General features: G+C 49.4%; 2 protein-coding genes across 4 annotated transcripts; both read left to right on the top strand.

Moving 5' to 3' along the window:
• On the top strand, nt 1-11596 carry DHDDS (dehydrodolichyl diphosphate synthase subunit). 3 transcript variants are annotated; one of them, XM_027740256.2, is made up of 9 exons: nt 1-84; nt 1764-1848; nt 2693-2809; nt 3424-3566; nt 4263-4379; nt 4555-4656; nt 5315-5429; nt 6995-7102; nt 10094-11596. In XM_027740256.2, exons 2-9 carry the CDS (start codon nt 1786-1788, stop codon nt 10328-10330), a joined length of 1002 nt encoding a protein of 333 aa, XP_027596057.1. In that variant the 5' UTR covers nt 1-84; nt 1764-1785; the 3' UTR covers nt 10331-11596. The 3 variants fall into 3 exon arrangements, with proteins under 3 accessions (XP_027596057.1, XP_027596058.1, XP_039237198.1); XM_027740257.2 differs by lacking the exon at nt 1-84 and adding an exon at nt 818-930; XM_039381264.1 differs by lacking the exons at nt 1-84; nt 10094-11596 and having other exon boundaries at nt 960-1848; nt 5315-5430; nt 6962-7062.
• A 1590-nt stretch (nt 11597-13186) lies between these two features.
• On the top strand, nt 13187-17143 carry HMGN2 (high mobility group nucleosomal binding domain 2). Its single transcript, XM_027740348.2, has 6 exons — nt 13187-13603; nt 14314-14358; nt 14732-14761; nt 15416-15466; nt 15718-15813; nt 16227-17143. Exons 1-6 carry the CDS (start codon nt 13589-13591, stop codon nt 16260-16262), a joined length of 273 nt encoding a protein of 90 aa, XP_027596149.1. The 5' UTR covers nt 13187-13588; the 3' UTR covers nt 16263-17143.
• The last annotated feature ends 1548 nt before the right edge of the window (nt 17144-18691 follow it).

The following is an 18691-nucleotide window of genomic DNA, read 5'->3' as shown; positions in this document are numbered from 1 at the left end:
GACGTAAGCGGAAGGGCACGTCACGCTCCGGCCGAGGCTGAGGGGGCACCGGCGGGGCAGGGACCGGGAACGGGACCGGGAGAGGTACCGGGAATGCGGGGGGAAACAGGGAGGTAACGGACACCGCGGGAGGACAGGGAGGGGGCCGGGGCAGGTACCAGGCACCGAGGGGGAACCGGACATCGGGGAGAACTGGGAGGGGGCCGGGGTAGGTGCCGAGACCAGGAGGGGGCCGGGGCGTTACCAGGACACCGAGAGGAGACCGAGGGAGGTACCGGGCACTGGAAGGGAACCGGGCGTCAGGGGGGACACCGGGAGGGGACCGGGGGAGGTAGCAGGCACCAGGAGGGAACCGGGGAGGGTACCGGTACCGGGCAGGAGCTGGGCACCGGCGGGATACCGAGAGGGGAGTGGAGAAGGTACCAGGCACCAGAAGGGAACCGGGCACCGGGAGGGGACCGGGGCAGGTACCGGCCGGCCGGGGGCATCGGGGTGGGGGGGACTGAGCAGCGGGCATCGGGCAGGAACTGGGCAGTAACCGGCCACCGGGTGGACGTTGGGTGGAGGAATCGGGCACCGGAGGAAAGGCCAGGGAGGCACCGGGAACTGGCCACTGAAGAGAACCCGGATGGCACCGGGGAGGGCACCGGGGGGAGGGCACCGGGACACCCCTCGGGGGTGGGGGGTTGAAGGCGCGGGGGAGCCTCGTTCCACGGGGGCTCTCCCGGTGGAGGCCCGAGGGCCGCTCCGTGCCCGGCTCCCCCTCGCCCGGGGGGCTGTCGGGAGCTGAGTCACCGCCGGTCCTTCCCCCGCTCGGAACCGGAGGCGGGGGTAGCGGCATCCCCGCTAGGACGGGGGCGAGTCACGACCCTGCCGTGCTCTGCCCCGGGGCACAGACAAGGGGCCGCTCTGGGACGGTTTATCTTTAAGGTGACTTTGTAAAATCGCCCCTAAAAGGTTGATGAACAGCCAGAGCTGGCGTTGGGATGTTCTCAGCCCGAGCTGTGCAAGGGGAGGGTTAAGAGCTTTAGAACAGCCCGAGGTTCAGCAGTTCCTCGCCCTAATGTCTTGTGGGTAGAGATCCCTTCCTGAGGAATGAGGCAGAGAAAGCCCATATGGAACAATAATGCCATCGGTGTAATTATTTGCCTCTGCCCCTGGAGGGTGGAATGATTTCCAGGTGGTGGGATCTGGGCTGTTGCCCCCACAGCTCTCCCAGTGTTGCTGCTGTGCCCACGTCTCTCAGTGTTCCTGACTGAGAGACCTAAAGAAACCTGGAAATTCAGTAAAGTTGTTAGCTCAAACCACATCTTAGGATTTGATGTGCAGGTATTGTGGTAAAAAAACCCCAATATTTTTACAGCTGCAGAGGCCAAAGCTCTTTATTTGTGAAGGCAAAGAAGTACCAGTGGGTGACATGGGCACAGGGCAGTTGTGGTGCAGGTTGTGGCTTCATAAAAGTCAGTTTGTGCTGATGCTACCCTGTGAGTGGCACCCAAATTGTGTGTCTGTACCAGCTTGGCTGGAGGTCTCAGTGGTGGTTTTCCTTGCCACCAGCAAGGATTCACTTGGATGACACAGCTGGAAAATTCCAGAGCTCATTCCTGAGCTTCCCCGTTGCCTGCTTATCAAAGGACTTGTGCAGACAGTATAAAGGGCTCCAGAACAGCAAGTCAAAGCTGATTTTTTTCAAGGTGGTTTGTTTGCTTTGGGCTCAAACAGTTATCTTTAACCCCTTTATTTTCATCTTCCCTTTGAAAAAGGAAAAGGAGCTCTGGGTAAAACATGTCGTGGATCAGAGAGGGCGAGCTGACCATCATAGAGAGGTTCTGTGCCAACATCATTAAGGTAAGGGATGGGTAAAGAACTGGCAGGTTCACCAGGGTTCAGGGTGGAACTGTCTCTGGAAAGGGAGCACTGCTGGCAAGGGTGCACTTAATGCTGGCACGGGATCTACATCCCTGAACAGCATTGCAGGGTGGGAGATTATTTAAGCTTAGTCTTGAGAAAGAGCAAGGCTGTAGGCAGAGCTTGCCAATAATGAGCTTACAGTCCCAGCCTTCCATGCTGTGTGCCCTTGCTGATGAAGGCAGGGTGTGGGAAGGAGGGAGAGAAAAGAGATGGTTGGATTGGGAGTCTTAAGAAATGAAACTGAGTTTCTCTGGATTAGAATAATAACTCACCAGTTCTAGGAAAATTCTGTCCTTGGTCAGCAGAGGCTTGAGGCTGGTGGTGCTGCCCTTCAGACCCAGTGAGGTCAGTGGAAAGGAATAGTCCTCTTTGTGGAGGGGAGTCTTATGACCTTCTTTTTGTTTTCTCTGAAGTTAACTGTGAAAAGGCCCTTGAAGTATAAAAAAACGCAGCAGAAAACTGTGTGCACCCTCCCCTGTGGCTGCAGAGAGGTTGCTGTGGCAGCACTGCTCTCCTGAGTACTGCAGTCCTCTCATGTGAGAGAAACAGGGAGGGCAAATTTGCTTTTTAGTTTAGGCAATTGTCAATACTGACATATTTTTGGAGACCCCATACTGGGGTTGACAAAGAGGAGATGAACACCTTACTCATTCCAGCTGCAGATTTCATACCCTTGCACTCCTACAAACAGGCAGTGCTGCCAGGACCGGTGAGGCTGAACTCTCTGTGGCTGAGATGCCTGTTCCCCTTCAGGTCTGTTGTGTTTCTCCTTGTTTTCCAGGCAGGTCCAATGCCCAAGCACGTCGCCTTCATCATGGATGGCAACCGCCGCTACGCCCAGAAGTGTCACGTGGAGAGACAGCAGGGACACTCAGAAGGCTTTGATAAGCTGGCACAGGTGGGAAGGGTGTTTGCTGCCTTGCTGTGGGGCAGGTTTGAGCTGTGTTTGCAGCTGGACTGGTGTCTTGTGTTCCTTCTCTTCACTGGAGTCAGTGCTTGGAGGTACCTCCAGAGTCACTCCTGGGCTTGCAGCTTATATTTGTCATCAGGATTCACAGCTTCAGCTCCCCTCTCTTTGTTATCTTGCAGAGTCATTCTATTCAGCTGTTTTCCCCTCAGTTTTATACTCAGTTAAAATATTTACCTTACAGATCCTGAAGCTTTTATTTCTGTGAAACAGGTTGGAAGAGGTTTTGAAAGGTACAGTACTATAAAATTTATAGCATTACCTACAAGAGGTACTTTCCCTGGCTGGATTAGTCCCATATCTGTGGTGGATTCTCACCCTCAGGCTGTGCTGTTTTCCTTCTGTTCTTTAAAATGAACCTGAATTTCACATCTAGTGGGTTTCATTGTCAGCGCTTGATGGTTGTTTCTTTTGATCCAGTCTTGGCATCATGGGAACCAACAGGAGGGTTTTACAGTGGAAAAGCTGAATCTTGTTGGCCTCTCTGATTGTCTCAGTCTGTTTATCTGACTTCTGTTTTTCTGTTATGTTTTGTCTTCTTGCAGACACTACGGTGGTGCTTAAATCTGGGCATTCAGGAGGTGACTGTTTATGCCTTTAGCATTGAGAACTTCAAACGCTCCAAGGAGGAGGTGGATGGACTGATGGACCTGGCAAGACAGAAGTTCAGTCGCCTCCTGGAAGAACAGTAAGAGTCCTCCCATGTCTGTCTGTATCCCACAGGGTGCAACTGAAGCAGAACGTGATGAAGAGATGTTTACAGGGATGTTACAAGTTGTGGAAATGGATTAAATGAAGGAAAACCTTCTCCACCTCCAGTTAGAGATTTGTCTGGAGGGGCTCTGCCTGCCTGGATGGGATGTAGAGCTCCTGTGCATCACAGTCCCCCCACCACACCAGATTTGTGTCAACAGTCCCATCCAAACCATGGGGACAGGACAGCATTCAGATAAGCAGGAGCTTCTGATTGTGCTGATTTAGTACCAGAGTGCCAGATGCCTTGTTTTCATTAAGTATCAAAGCGTTGTCTTAATTTTTGATTAGTTAGAGGTGCCTGGAGTCTGTGTTAGTATTCTAAGCTTCCATATGGATTTTTATAACTTTTAGGTAGGGGTGCCTAATCTGTGATCATTTCCTAGGCCTTTGGTTATGTCTGTGCCTCAGGAACTTGTATGGGGAATGAGCAGTTTCCCCCTATGGAATGGTTTGGGATCATCCAATCCAAGCCAGCTTTGCACACCTGAAAAACATTTGGTGGTTTTGCCTTTCTCTAATTCTCGGTTTTACTGAAGCTGCTGGTGGATGTAACACAGGGCAGATGTGGCACTTGTGCAGTAGAGACTGCCCTGTTTCCTGTGGTCCTCACTCTCGTTGTTGGGTGCAGGGAGAACCTGAAGAAGCACGGGGTGTGTATCCGTGTCCTCGGGGACCTGCCACTCCTGCCCGTGGATATTCAGGAGCTGATTGCCCAGGCTGTGCTGGCAACCAGGAACTACAACAAGTAAGTAACACTCAGTTTAAATTGCTGATACCTCACGTCTTCCCTCTTCTTCCTGAAGGCTGAGACTTGGCAGACGTGCTACGCCTCTTTTTTCATCTTTGTCCTACAGTCACACATAACTGTCACCTGCTGGACCTTCCTTGGATTAGCCTTTCACATCTTTTCCTCTTTTCAGATGCTTTCTAAATGTCTGCTTTGCATACACATCGAGACATGAGATCAGCAATGCTGTGAGGGAGATGGCCTGGGGGGTGGAACAAGGACTGCTCGAACCCAGGTAACTCTTGGCTTTCTCTGTGAGGCTTCCTGGGTGAATCCTGCCTGTCTTGCCATCTACACTGCATGAGCAACCTCTCAGAAGCCAAGTGGCTTTTAGATATATCTCATTAAACCAGTAGGACTGGAACAAATGACTTAAAGTTACTATGCAATGTTTGGTTTTTATTATTTCAGTTGCCATGGGGATAGATACACAACCAAGGCAGACAAGAAATTGGGTCTGTGTCTTAAGTTAGTTCAAATGTGAAGGCAGATTTTATGTCACAACAATTGGCTGCTTGGCTGACAGTCTTAGCTATGAGGTCAAACAACAGATGAATCATGAATAGTGCACTGTTCCTCCACCCTGAAGGAGAAGGAGTAGTTACGCTCTGCTCCAGCTGGAAATCCTCACAGTCTGGTTCCACCTCTGTGTTATGTTTCAAAGAGAATGGAGGGGGATGCTCTGGGGGGGCTGAAGGAGCATTTGGAATAGCCTGTGGAGCAGCCAGCAGTGTCCATCAGAAGCAAGCTGATGACCGGCTGTGGTTCAGCTCCACCACCCAGTTTTAACCTGCGGTCCTGTGCTTATGTAAAACCCCTCAGCAATTCTGATTTAGTAGTGCCACATCCACCAGGTCAGGATAATAAATTAATAAAATGTGTCTGTCTTTTAGTGATGTGTCAGAATCCTTGCTCGATAAGTGTCTGTACACCAACAACTCCCCCGACCCAGACCTCCTGATCCGGACCTCTGGAGAGGTTCGCTTGAGTGATTTCTTGCTGTGGCAGGTAAAGTCCTTCCTTTCTCTTTGAAATATTCCATCTCTACCTCAAAGAGTGCTAGTGTTCTACTGACTCCAGGTGTGAGCTGACATGAGGGCTCTGAAATTCTCTCTGCCAAGGATTAGGCAGTTTCTTGCATGGACTGAGTGCTGGGGCACCTCTGAGGAGTCTGTTTCTTGCCTAAAATAACTTGCAGCACAAATCTGAAATTGTATCATCCCGAAAACACTTAATAATGAATCACAAATCAGCCTAGGTGGCAGCAGTCAAGGAAATCCTGAATTGCTCATCCTTTTGCTCCTCTCCTCACGTTTAGGTAATTCCTCATTTGAGTGGTAAATTCCTGGCTTTGATTAATTTAACCTGGCAGTATGTTTCCTGGGATGAGGAAGTCCCAGGAAGGATTTATAGATTCCTGGGAGAGGTGTTTGTCATGTGTCAGCTGGAGGTGTAGCCCTGTAATGTACAATGTACATGCCTGACTTGTCACAGTTTGAGGAGTCTATTTGACTTCCTTGATAAAACAAGATGCCACAAGACAGGTTCTGAGGGTGGCAAAGCCAAATCAGCATGACTGGGCTGCTAAGCTAAAACACAGTAAGCTCCTAATGCATAAAAAGTTCATGTATTAGCAGTTAAAATACCCAAAGCTGCTTCCATTTCACTCTCTCCTGTGCCAGGCAGTGTTGACCTGCTTGTGGAGAACATTTGAGTCGAGCTGCTTCACTTAAAGCTCACATGTTGTTTTGCATACACAGTTTGGAGCCAAAACCCAATTGCCTTTAAGCAACCACATCAAATGTTCCCATTCCAAATTATTTAATTGGCAAGTTCTCAGAAGCACTCAGGCCTGAGTTGTGGTTACCTACCAAGGCATCCCCCTCTCCTCCCTCCAGTTCTGAGCACACCTGTACCTTGAATGGATGTCAGTGCTATGAAATAACACTTTGCTTGCTCCTCTCAGTGGTACAGGAGTCCTTTTAAGTGTTAGATTTTTTGGTAATGGCCATGGGAACACATTTACCTGAAATTTTGAGGAGCCTGATGGCAAAAACAGGCTTTAACCTGAAAGGGTTCGTCGTTCAGCTCGAGGGGATCTTCAGTGCCCCACAACTCTTGGCTTCATGGAGCAGTTTAAATGCCATGAGTGGGCAGTAAGGAGTATCACTCCATGTCATTTGAAGAATGGCTTAAATGTCATGTCCTGATCCTCAGGACATTACTCCCTTAGACTTTGGTACCCCAGTGTTGCTATTTTAGGGTTTTTATAATTCTGTGATGCTTAAGTTATTAAAATACCTCTGTGAAGACCAGCACAGCATTAGAAAGAATTCTGATGTCTTTTCAGGAGTGGATGACTAGTGTCCCAGTATTAAAAAGTAATTAGAAAGACTCTGCATTGTGCAATTTCAAACTCTCCTGGCTGGTACTTATTTTAAGTAGAATCTGATAACACAGCTTAGGTAAAACCTTTGTGGGGAAACTGGCACAGTTTGCCCAGCAGAGCTGCATCTTGATGACTTTTTACCCTTGCTCCATGATTGAATTGTTGGTGATCTTGCTTTCTGCAGACATCCCATTCATGCCTGGTGTTTCAATCAGTCTTGTGGCCAGAATATTCCTTTTGGAACTTGTGTGAGGCAATCCTTCGGTTCCAGATGAACTACGGTGCTTTACAGGTAAGGGAGCCCCAGGGAGGTAAAGCCCAACACCAAGTGCTACCTGCACAGCTGGAGATCAGGTGAGAGGGTGCAAAGTGGGAACAGGAATTGTTAGTTAAGATCCTGTTGCAGCAGCAGCTTGTGCCAGATGTGTTGCTTCTCCTGTTGTACCCATGTGGCTTGTTACAACATCTTAGTGTGTGGCCAGACTCCTCTGCTTTCAGCAATACCCAAAATGTCTAAAGCCACCACTGTCTCTGTTACTCATTGCTCATTCCCCCAGCTGGAATATCTGTCCCAGAACTCACACAAGAAGTAAGGACTCCTGATCTGCTACAGGGTGAAAACAACCAGTTTGACTCAAACACTTCATCAGTGGCTTAAGCAAAGACTGCTGAGCTCACACTGGAACGAGCAGGGAGAATTTCCATGCTCTTCCTCTAACCCCCCATTGTTTTGAGGGTTGTAACGAGTGGGTTTAGAGTTTCCTTTCTGGGAGCTGAAGTGGGGCTGCCTGAGCTGTGAGTCTGTGGACAAGTGTCCTCTTTCTGGCGGGTCCAGATGTACCTGCTGAAGGGATTGTTCCCATTGACATTGTTCCTCTCCTCTTAGATCTGTTGTTGTGAGCTCTCCCTGACCTGGTTCAGATAAATCTGGCCAACTAAATAGTGACTTAGTAATCTGGCTATTTATAAGCAAAGCAAGTGTGGGAGCTGGAGCTCTTGATAAGGAAGTTTGGGGGGCAGCAGCTTGTAGAACAGAGATAGCAGTAATTGGCAGGAGGAGGACCTTGGGGTGGTGACTCTTAACCTCCACCATATCTGGTTGCTGAGTGTGTCTGTTCCTTAGTTATTTGGGTCCTCTTTTTAAAACAGGCATTATATTGCCCTTTTCTACCTTCAAGGACCTTGCTCACCTCTGAGAGTTGTCAAAGAGATTACAGCCAGTCGTGGTTATGGCTGAATTTAATCAGGTGCAGTCAGTCTGGCAGCATCCAAACTCTCCACGTCCTTAACCTCTTTTATTCCTATTCCTGCACCAAGTTTGCCCTTTTCCTACCAGCAGTTCATTGTATTAGTATAACTAATGGCAGCTTACCTTCTGCATGAAGAGGGAAGCAAAAAAGGCAGTAGTGTTTGTCATTGCCATGAGCTTGGCCTCTGTCTGGAACAGTAAGGTCACTGTTCTGACTTTGCTCCTGGTGCTGGTTTCTGACTGGTAACAAATGCTGCTTCTGTTCCCAGCTATTCTCATCTTTTCTTAGTCCTGGTTTGTGGCTGGATGTGCTCATGCCATGCTATTATCAAGGTTTCTTATTGTCCACATTTGTTCTCTGGTCAGTTTTCTCCCTGTAAGACCCACTTTGCAGTATCTGAAGCTGCAAGGTTTCAAGGGAGACCTCACAGTTGTGCAAAGGAAGGATTTATCCCTCAGAGGAACTGCTGAGATTTAGGAGCTGGATTTTTTTTTTTCATTTAGAATAGGTGATCTTGAAAGCCAAAAGTACCTGGATCTCATGAAACAAATTCCCTTGGTGGAAGGGTTACTGTCAATGAGGCTGGTGGAGCCAGGGGGTGACTTGCTGAGAAGCCAGGATATATTCCAGCAGCTGTGACTGCTTTGGGAATGTGCTGCTGCATTTGGGATGCACGAGGCAGTTTGGGTGTAGATGGGCAACTGGATGGAAGGGGGTGACAAAATACATTAAAAAACTTGAATAGGAAGTATTTGATAAAAGATTTCCTCCTTCCATTGACTCAAACAACATCACAATTAATGGCTGCCATCCTAATTTTCCAGTTACCCTGCTGCTCAACAGGTAGTCCCAGGATCAGCTAGAACCTGCTTTTGGTGCCTGGTAGATCTAGGGAGAGAATGCAGGTTTCTGCATTCTCTGGAATGCGGAATTCATTCTCTGCCCAGCCTGCCCCATGCAGGGGTCAGACCCAGTCTTTTCTGGTGAATAAACAGAATTTCACTTTGAGGGTTGAAGGCTTCTGCTGAACAGGCTGATGGTCCCTGCGTTTCACATCAGCAGGGCTACAGCCCTGGAGTGCATCCATTCAGTGGGGTTTCTGTGGCTGGGAATATTTCTGCTCTCATTCCCAGCACAACAAAAGCTAATCTCCAGTGCCAGAGCATAGGCTGACTTGGGCTCAGGGAAAGTGTGGGGAACAGTGAGTCAGGCTCTCATTAGAGTAATTATTTCTCCTTGCTTGTTTGAAACACCAGCACTCCCTAAGTGTGTGTGTGTGTGTGTGTCAGGTTATGTCACAGTGACCAGTTTAACTGTTTTTAAAAATAGAAGCTTAATGGTCCTGCGTGCTGCTGATGTGTTTTTGTTGTTGGAGGCTGCAGGCCAGGGCATGTGCAATAAGGAGAAATCTGAAAGTGATGTTCTCCAACAAAAGATTTCAAATACTTGAAGGGTAGGCAAGGATGGCTCCTGCCTTTGCCTTATTCCTGCCCATCCTGCTGTGTCTCAAGCCAGTACATTAGTAGATCACAGGCATTTGGGAATGCTGAGCCCATTCCTGCTTTTGTTCTGAAGCTGATTAGCTCAATACCTGATCATCTGCTCAAAGAATTGCCCTATAAATCATTGTTCTGAATCCCCTAAAACCTTTCAGCTGCCAGGGGAACAGGATCAAAGATGCTGCAATGACACTGGTGAGAACAGCAGTGTGCACGTCTGGGCTTTAAATGTTCTCTTCTGGCTGCTCCTCTGATTCCAATATCTGAGGGTTTTCCACAACGTGTTGTGACCTTTATCTATTTTAACTAAGTGTGAGCAGAGCTGTGTCTTGGGGAAAGGTCCAGAAGGATATCCCTGTATTTTTCATAGCCAATCAAGCAGGCAGCCTCAAAGTGGAGGAGGCAGTCCCAGAGCCACCCTTCATTTAACCTGCAGGTTGATGGGCAAGCAGAGCCTGTGCTGCCTCCCACCTGTGCCACAGGTGAGCTGAGAGGCCTGGTAAGGTGCTAACACTGCCCTGCTTTTCACTCCAGAAGGCCAGAGACTCCTACATGGAGGAGAGGAGGCGACAGCAGATGGAAAGGGATCAGGATTATGTGACAAGGAAGCTGCAGCAGGAAGGGTGTGCGTCCCACGGAGACTCCCGGCGCCGACGGACTCTGCTGCAGAAATGCACGGCCATGCGGGAGGAGAGGATCCAGGGCTTCCTGCAGGCACTGGAGCACAAGAGAGCAGACTTCTTTGAGAGATTGTGTACGGTGTCTGCATGACACAGGGGCTGGGTTACCTCAGGAAGACAACTTTTAGAGGGAGCAGCTGCTGCCCAGAGGAGCTGGCTCGCTGTGGCCCTGCAGCAGGGGTGCAAGGCTGCTCTAGGACCTGCCGTCCCCGCTGGCCCTGCAGGGACAGGGACTGTGACCCTCTCTAGTGCTGTGAATGCTGCTGAGGAAGGTGATGCCGTCCTGTCTCACCTCCCTGCCACAATGGCAGACAATACCTGCACCCTCGGTGACAAGAAGTTAAACTGCAATGAGCCTCCAGTTCTGTTTGACTCCTTGTGAATTGGCCCAGCCAAACCAATTCAGTCCCATTAAATCAGTCCTGGGCTTGAATTCTTTCCATGGCTTTCCAGTAGGGAATCTTCTGTTGAGATTTCCTCTGCTGTCCCATCAGGGGAGCCTTGCTTTCTGGCAGGGAGAGGGTTATTCCTGGTGTCAGGGACATCCCCCACTGCCTGCTTTGGGATAGCATCTTGTCTTTTCCCCACCTGACTCTGCTGGGTTGGATAGATCTGCTCTTGGCTTCCAAAGAGCTAAAGAAGGTGTTGCCAGCCTTGCTGTGAAGAAAAAAATACTCCAAAGCTTCACCAGGTCCTGTGATCCATCTGAGCAGTGTGGGGAAAACTCAAGTGCAGAAGATGCTGGTGTTGGACCAAACTGACCTTGGGAAAGGCTTTGAGCAGGCAAGGAAAAAGGATTGGTTGGGAATTAACCTCATGGCTTAGAAGGGAAAAGAAGTTAGCTAAACCCAGGTGATGGCTACGGTATGCCAAACCCCTCTGAGCCCTCTCCAGAGACGAGTTCCAGGGAATATGGGTGGGCTTAATTCAGGAATACAGTAGCCAAACCCAACCTGACCCCAGCCAAAATGGTTCAGAAGGGCTATTTGGCTGATTTTAGCAGGAGTGGCCGGAGCAGCTGTGGAGTGTTGTTTGTTCTCAGTTTTCCATTGGCGGGGAGCTGGACAAGCTGATTTCCAAGATTGTTTCCATCTCTAATTTCTCCTGGTTTCCGTCCCCGTGGTCAAAATAAGTGAAAATGTCTGGATTTTTTGTTGTTGTTGTTGTTCCTGATGCACACACAGGTGCAGCAGTACCAGCTATTGCTGGGTTTAAAGTGTTTCTTTTTACCTCCAGGTGAAAACTAGAAAATGCAGGTTTGAAAGACTTGTAAGTGCTGCAGAGTGAGCACTTGGCATGTGATTGTGAAGAGGATAACTGCGTTGTCAAACGAGGAATAAAGCATATTCATACCAAAGTTATTTTAAAAAACGAGCTGAATGTTTAAAAGTACATAGAGCTGCTTATTCTAAGGTGTGATGAAGTTGGCATCCAGGTCTAATATAATAATATTTAACCTGTGACAGGCTCCTCATGTGATTCCTGTTAGCCTGGGAATGATTTGAAGGTTCTTTTCACAGTGTAGTGTGAGCAGTTGGATGGTGCTCCAAAGCTTGGCCGAGTAAAGCTGCACATGCAGGTACCACCTCTTGTGTAAGTAGCAAACAGAATTTGGATAAAGATGTGCTGAGATGATGGGAGCTGTTGATTTTTAAACTTCTTTTGCTGTATTTTCTCCACATTTCAGGAAACTCTGGGAATAATGCGCTCTCCACGAGATGGAACACTGTCCTTTGCCTGGCTGATGGGGAGGTTCTTCTACCCAAAAAATGTATTTTTGCCTTTAAAAAAAAACAAAACCTTTTCCATTGTGTTATGATTCTACAGGTGACCAAAGCCACAGTGGTGGCTTTCCACAAAGTACTGTTGCAGGTGTGGTAAGTGAAGGATCTGGTTTACAAAAGGTTTGTAGGGGAAGTTTTAATAATCCCTTTTATAAAAGGCATTGCTGGAGTAGGGGAGGAGGAGAAGTCCTTCAAGCAGTGGCAGAAGGTTTGTATTACCTGAGTTTGTATATCCTACTGCATCAGTTATTCCAGTAAATATAATTCCAGTTATGTCCCCTGTAAGCCTGCCTGTATTAGAGGGTGGGCATAAGTTACCCAGGCAAACTTGGGAGTTTGAGGAGTCCATCTTTCCAGTGAATCTGTGGGAACAGAGCCACAGGCTTCTGTCAGTGAGAACTGAACTTCCATAATTCGTGTTTATGGGGTGAAGATGAAAAAAATCAGCACGGCTGGAAAGATGTGCGGTCAAGGCCTGAAAAAGCCTGGGAAGGGAGCTGGGGGAGGAAGGCTGTTCCTTGGGGTGTTTTTTGGGATGAGGTTCAATTAAAAAGCAGTTTGGGGCACAACGAAGTCGTGATGAAGATCCTTAGATGTGAAGGACGTGGGCTGTGGCCCTGCCAGGTGAGAGGAATGTCCCCTCCTGGGAGCAGCCCAACTCCCTGGAGCCGCCTGGCACCACCATCGGTCACCTGTCTTAATCCCTTTAACCGTCATTTTATCGCATTTTAACATATTTTTCCCCCCTTCTTTTCCTTCCAGCGCCGCCGGATACAACTCTTTTCCCCCCCCATCTCAGGATGGGGTGGAGGGGGGGAAAAGGGGGCTCTGGGCGATTCCTCCGGGGAGAGACCACCCTGATATATCCCAGAGGGTGCTGAACGAACAGCTCCGCTCACCTGCGCGCGAGGGGGGGGGTAATATCTCCCTTTCCCCCTCCGGCCGCTTTTTTTTTTTTTTTTTTTACATTTTTACATCCCTAATTTTTACCTTTTTTTTTTTCCCCCATTTTTAATTTGCTTTTCCTCCCTCCCTCCCCTCACGTGTCCCCCCCCCCTCCCCACAGGGTTTCCCCGCGCGCGCGCGCGCTGAGGGGAGGCGGGGGGGGGGGGAACTGCGCGCGCGCCCCCCCCCCATATCCATCCACTTCGCCCCCCCCTCCCGCCTTTGGCCCCACCCCACGTGACCCGCGCGGGCCAATGGGCGCGCGGGGCGGCGGGGATCCGGCTGGAACCGGTTGGGCCGCGTCCGGCTCTATATAAAACTTTATAAACACCCGATTCCAATTAGTGGGGTCGGGGGAACACCCAGCGCAGCGCGAGCCCCGCAAACCTACGGGGTGCAGCCCCCCCCTCCTCCTCCTCCTCCTTCTCCTCCTCCCCCTGCCCCGCTCGCACCGAGCTGCCAACCCGCCGGCACCGCTTCACCCCGCACAGCGCGCCCGGCTCTCTCTCCCCCCCCACCTTCCCCCTCCCTCCCTCCGCCGCCTCCCTCCGCCCCCTCACGCCGCCCAGCGCGCTCCGCTCTCCCTCACACACTCACACCACACGCACACACACGGAGCCATGCCGAAGAGAAAGGTACGTGGAGCTGCCGCCCCCTCCCTTCTCCTCTTCCCCCGTGTCCTTTTTCCCCCCCTTCCCGCTGCCCTCCCCATCCCCCCCTCACGGTGTCCTTTCCCCCCCCCCCCCCCACGGAGCCGCCTGTGGGAGGGGGGGGGCGGGACTACGCGCTTAAAACAACCCCCCCGGCTTTCCTCCCCTCCCGTTCGGGGCGGTAACGGCGGCGCGAGGCCTCGGCGGGGCCCGTTCCCGGGGAGGGGGCCCCGCGGAAGGGCGGGAGGGGCCCCGGTGGGTCCCCGCCGGTCCGAACCGGTTGGTTTTGGCGGGAGGTCGGTGTGAGGGGAAGGGGGGGGGGGGGGGGAGGGGAGGGGAGCGCCGGTGTGGGGCGGGAAAGGGCGGGAAGCGGCGGCAAAGCTTTGCCGCCAAAACGGCGGGGGGGGGGGGGGGGAGAGGCCCTGAGGGGACATTGACCATCCCCCCCCCCCCATACACACACAGACACGGCCCCGGCAGCGCCCGCCCCGCTCGGGGTGGGTCGGTCGGTGTGGGGTTGTGCTCCGCGATCCCCCGCCCTGGCCCCGCGGGGAGGGGCTGCGACCGTAGCGATGGTGCCGTGGGGATGCTCCCCCTTGGGGCGTTTTTCGGGGTTAAAATAGCGGCTGGTGCCTGAGCGTGTGTGCTTCCCTTCCCCCCCCCCCATCACCTGTCCCTACAACCTGTGTCCCCAGGCTGAAGGAGAGACCAAGGGCGATAAGGCCAAAGTTAAGGATGAGGTAAGAACTTCGGTGTTTTGGGAAAGTTGGATCATCAAGTGTTCCCGTTGGAAGATGGGGTTTAACTTCATCAGAATATCTGGGGAGCCAAGGGGGAGGGGGGAGGGTTGATCTGAATCGATTCTGACTTTTCAAAGTCTTAAGTGTCTTTTAATCGTGAAAAATCTACTTTTAACCATGAAAATTCTACTTGAATATCCTCAGCTATTAGTGATTTCAATGACATAGCCTTGTGTTTCTTGAGAACTGGGGAAAAAGGGAGCTGAAAACATAATTTCTGGCGGTTTTACTACTTTGAAGTCAGAGTTACTTATGAGTTTTTGAGAGTTCGTGTTCTGTGGCATTAAACTCAATCATTTTCCTCTTTCAACAGCCACAACGGAGATCAGCGAGGTTATCTGCTGTGAGTACCCTCTTGCTGGGCAGAGATGTCACAACACTTGGTATTTTTACAATTGACCATTAGTTGTGTAAATGTGTCAGAGCTGTAGGTACTCTGGAGACATGTTGTTAGCTGGGAGTAAGTAACTGGCTTAAGGAACTGCCCCATTGTGTGGCGTTATGGGAGTGGTAAAATAATTGACAAATCAAGTAACTGCTTTGATTTTAAATGTTTTGGCTTGCTTTCCTGAAACTGAACTGTTTAGGCTGAATGTTTCAAAAATGCAGTTTGTTTCTCTTTAAAATAAATTCAGTAAATAACATGAATAAGTTATTTTAAGAAGAGTCCCTGGAGCGGGACTTGTCACAAGGACATGTAGTGACAGGACGAGGGGGAATGGCCTTAAACTGAAGCAGGGCAGGGTTAGATGGGATATTGGGAAGAAACTCTTCCCTGGGAGGGTGGTGAGGCCCTGGCACAGGTTTGCCCAGAGAAGCTGTGGCTGCCCCATCCCTGGAAGTGTCCAAGGCCAGGTTGGATGGGGCTTGGATCAACCTGGGCTAGTGGAAGGTGTCCCTGCCCATGACAGGGGGGTGGAACAGGATGATCTTTAAGGTCCCTTCTGACCCAAACTATTCCATGATTCTCTAACACAAGGTTTTCCCTCCCTTGCAGAAACCTGCTCCTCCAAAGCCAGAGCCCAAACCTAAAAAGGCAGCTCCAAAGGTGAGTTGTGTCAGTGCTGTTTCGAGAGCTAAATGGGTTGTGAGGTTTAGCTTTGGTTGGCGACAACTAATAAACCCTTGACTAGATTGACCCGTGTTGTCACTTCATAAAGTGGCTCTGGAAACTTCCAGATTTTACAAAATCTGTGTTAAAAATACCGAAGCGAAGACTCTTCACGGTGGTTGTCAATCCCTTGGACACACAGACATTGTTGTGTTACCAACACCAAAAATACCACCTTGCCTTTACAGAAGAGCGAGAAGGTGCCCAAGGGGAAGAAAGGAAAAGCTGATGCTGGCAAGGAGGGAAACAACCCTGCAGAAAACGGAGATGCCAAAACAGACCAGGTATCACAGCACCCTGCCTTACATCAGGATTCACTCCTTTCCCTCTCAAACAGGGACAGGTCTTGGCTTGTGCTAACAAAGAGGAACTGTTGCTTATTCACACCCGTTGCTTATGACACTTAAAGACACATCCACACTCATGGCAGGTGTTGGTAAAGAGTTAAAGTTGTCTGTTTGCCAGGTGCTGTTGCCAGTTACTGTTCTGGCTCTGTAAAGTTTGCACCTGTAAAGCAACTTAAGTTGTCTTTTATGGTACCTCAAATGCTAGATTTAATATTATTAAAAATTATTTTATTTAAAATCAGAGCACCACAGCCCAAAGAACACTTGGCTCTGCTCAGGGATTTGTTATTTAGAAAAATGAGTTTCTGTTCTGTTTTATGTGTTGACTTGCTCCCCTTTTTTCTTTCCAGGCACAGAAAGCCGAAGGTGCTGGTGAAGCCAAGTAAAAACGTGTGAATTTTTGATAACTGTGTACTTCTGGTGACTGTACAGTTTGAAATACTATTTTTTATCAAGTTTTATAACAATGCAGAATTTTGGTTTACTTTTTTTTAAGCTATGTTGTTAGCACACAGACCGCTTCGTTGTTGTGTTTTGGGGGAGGGTGTGGAGGGAGGGGGGGGCAGTGGGGGCAAATGTCATTTAGTCTATTTCTCAAAACCTAAATTTTAATAAGAAAAGCTTTTTCCAGTCCCCCAGTTTTTTGGAAGAAGGGCCCTTCCTGCAGGGATGAGGGAAGGGATTCCTGATGCTGCGTGTCAGTCGAGTCCAAGTGAACATCAAAGCTCCCAAGGTGCCGTTGCCCACTCCAAAACCCCAATGCCACCAGTTTTCCTTTGGTGTCTCCCTGTTTACCCAGAGCCTGTCACTCCAAACCACGGCAAACCCGGCATTTTTGGGACGTACCACACTCAATCCACTGTCAGGTGATCCGGATTTCTGGTGTCTTAATTTGGGATACACTGGCTCAAAAAACGGAGCTGCGCTTCCTCTTTTCTATTGTGGATCTTCAGATTACAGAAACCTGCCTTTAAATTTTATTCTGCTGTAAAAAAAAGTCAGGGTCGGTGTGTGCAGAGTTGTCAAACAACGCGCTGGTGTGAACGTGTCCACCCTCACTCTAAAAAGTTTTCCCTCTACAAGTGTGAGCTGAAGATTCCTCACGGTTCCATAGCAACTTTTCCGTTTCACTAGTCCACAAAGGGAGGGGAGTTTGACAGTTGTTTGTAAAATGTTGCAGATTGTAGCCCATGTCCTGCCTAAATTACCATGATTGTTCATGAAAAGTACCTTTAATAAAGCTGGATACGGTTTGGCTTGGACTGTTCTTAATGCTTTCTAATTTCTCTTGCCTTTATTTCATTTAAGAACTTGCTGTGTGCATGCCTGTGTTTATTTTTTCATTCAGATAATTAGCTCAGTCTTAGTGTGCAACTGCAAAGTGGGGTTTCCTTACCTAAAAGCAAGGTTTCCTTAACTAAAAACTAGGTTGGCTGCAGGATGTGTTGAAACTTCAGCTTACTGGGAAGGCCCAAAATGAAGCATGTAAGTGAATCTACTGAGATAAATTATCCTCTTTATTGTCAAAAAAAATGGTGCTGTGTAAAACAGGATTACAGTGATCTTGCAGTTGCTGCAGAGAAAAGCAAATTCTGGTGAGCTTTTCTTGGGAGTGAAACCAGAACGGGCTCCATAAAACCGATGATGTGTTACATTTCTGCACTTAAATTTGAATACTGTTGCTCCTGCTAATCGAATCCAGACCTGGCTGTGGGAGTGAGTAAGCAGGAGACGAGGTTTGTTGAGTAAAAATGCACCATTTTTGTAGTTGCTACTTAGACTCCAGAGCAGAGCCAAGCCCAAACCCCCTGTGTAAACGTCTCCTTCAGTGACTGTCAGATGGAATATTTTTTCCATCTCTGCTTGGCCTTGCCTGGGATTTCAGTGTCTGTTTGTGATTAAGTTCAGTGACCTGTTTCAACCTGTGCTGATTTCAGAGGGATTCCAGTGAAAACGAGCAGGGCAGAGTTCCACATCCAGAGGTTTTCAGTGTCAGGAGTGCTGGGAAGTGTTCTGGAGCTGCTGCACCTACAGAGAACACTGAGATGTGTTAATATGAACTGCTCCATCTTGTGTTACTGTAGCTGGTATGTCACATTCGCCCTAGCAAATAGAAATAATGATGAATAATCCTGTTTAATAGTCTTTAATAAACCCCACCCAGAAGCAGCAGCTTAGAAACAGCTCCTGACCAGTGGCTCAGGCAGCCAAGCAGTGGGATGTGGCTGCTGGAAGGCTGTGGCTTCCCAGCACTGGGAGCAGGGAGAGGAGGTTGGTGGTTGTCCAGGGTGTTCTCCAAGAGGTGCAGCTTGGGAGGAGCCCTGTGTGGGGTTGAGGTGTTGGGAAAAGCGGGAAGCGAGTCCAGGAGTGACCAGAATGGCTGCTGGGGTTCTGTGACATCTCTCTGGTTCCCTGTGCCTTGCTCCCATCACAGGGATGGTGGGAGGTGTGGACTTGGGATTTCCCAATGAATCCCAACTTTCCAAGTACCAGAGGGGACGAGTCTCGAAGCTGTGGGATGGTCTGGGACTTGGGCACAGGCTGGGTGATACCATAAGCACTGTCTGGGTGGTGAAATCAGGATTTCACCCAATAATGTAATTGCATTAAAATAACAAATTACATTTTTAAATCTGCGAGTTTGAAATAGCCTACCTTGCTTTTGCAGAATTTTACCTTGTTGGGTATCTACAAAGAGAATGAGCACTTCCAAAGGAATTGGGCTCCGAAGGGGTTGCTACTGACCAAGTTGCCAAGAGGAATGTTCTTGTGTTTTCCTTTATCCTGCTCTGGAATCTACATGCTGATCCAAACA

This window comes from Pipra filicauda, unplaced genomic scaffold (genome assembly GCF_003945595.2).
Source record: "Pipra filicauda isolate LSUMZ 115617 unplaced genomic scaffold, ASM394559v2 scaffold219_size1829416_pilon, whole genome shotgun sequence".
Classification (NCBI taxonomy): Eukaryota; Metazoa; Chordata; class Aves; order Passeriformes; family Pipridae; genus Pipra; species Pipra filicauda.
Note: the sequence above shows the minus strand (reverse complement) of the source record. Positions and strands in the feature narration are given on the sequence as shown.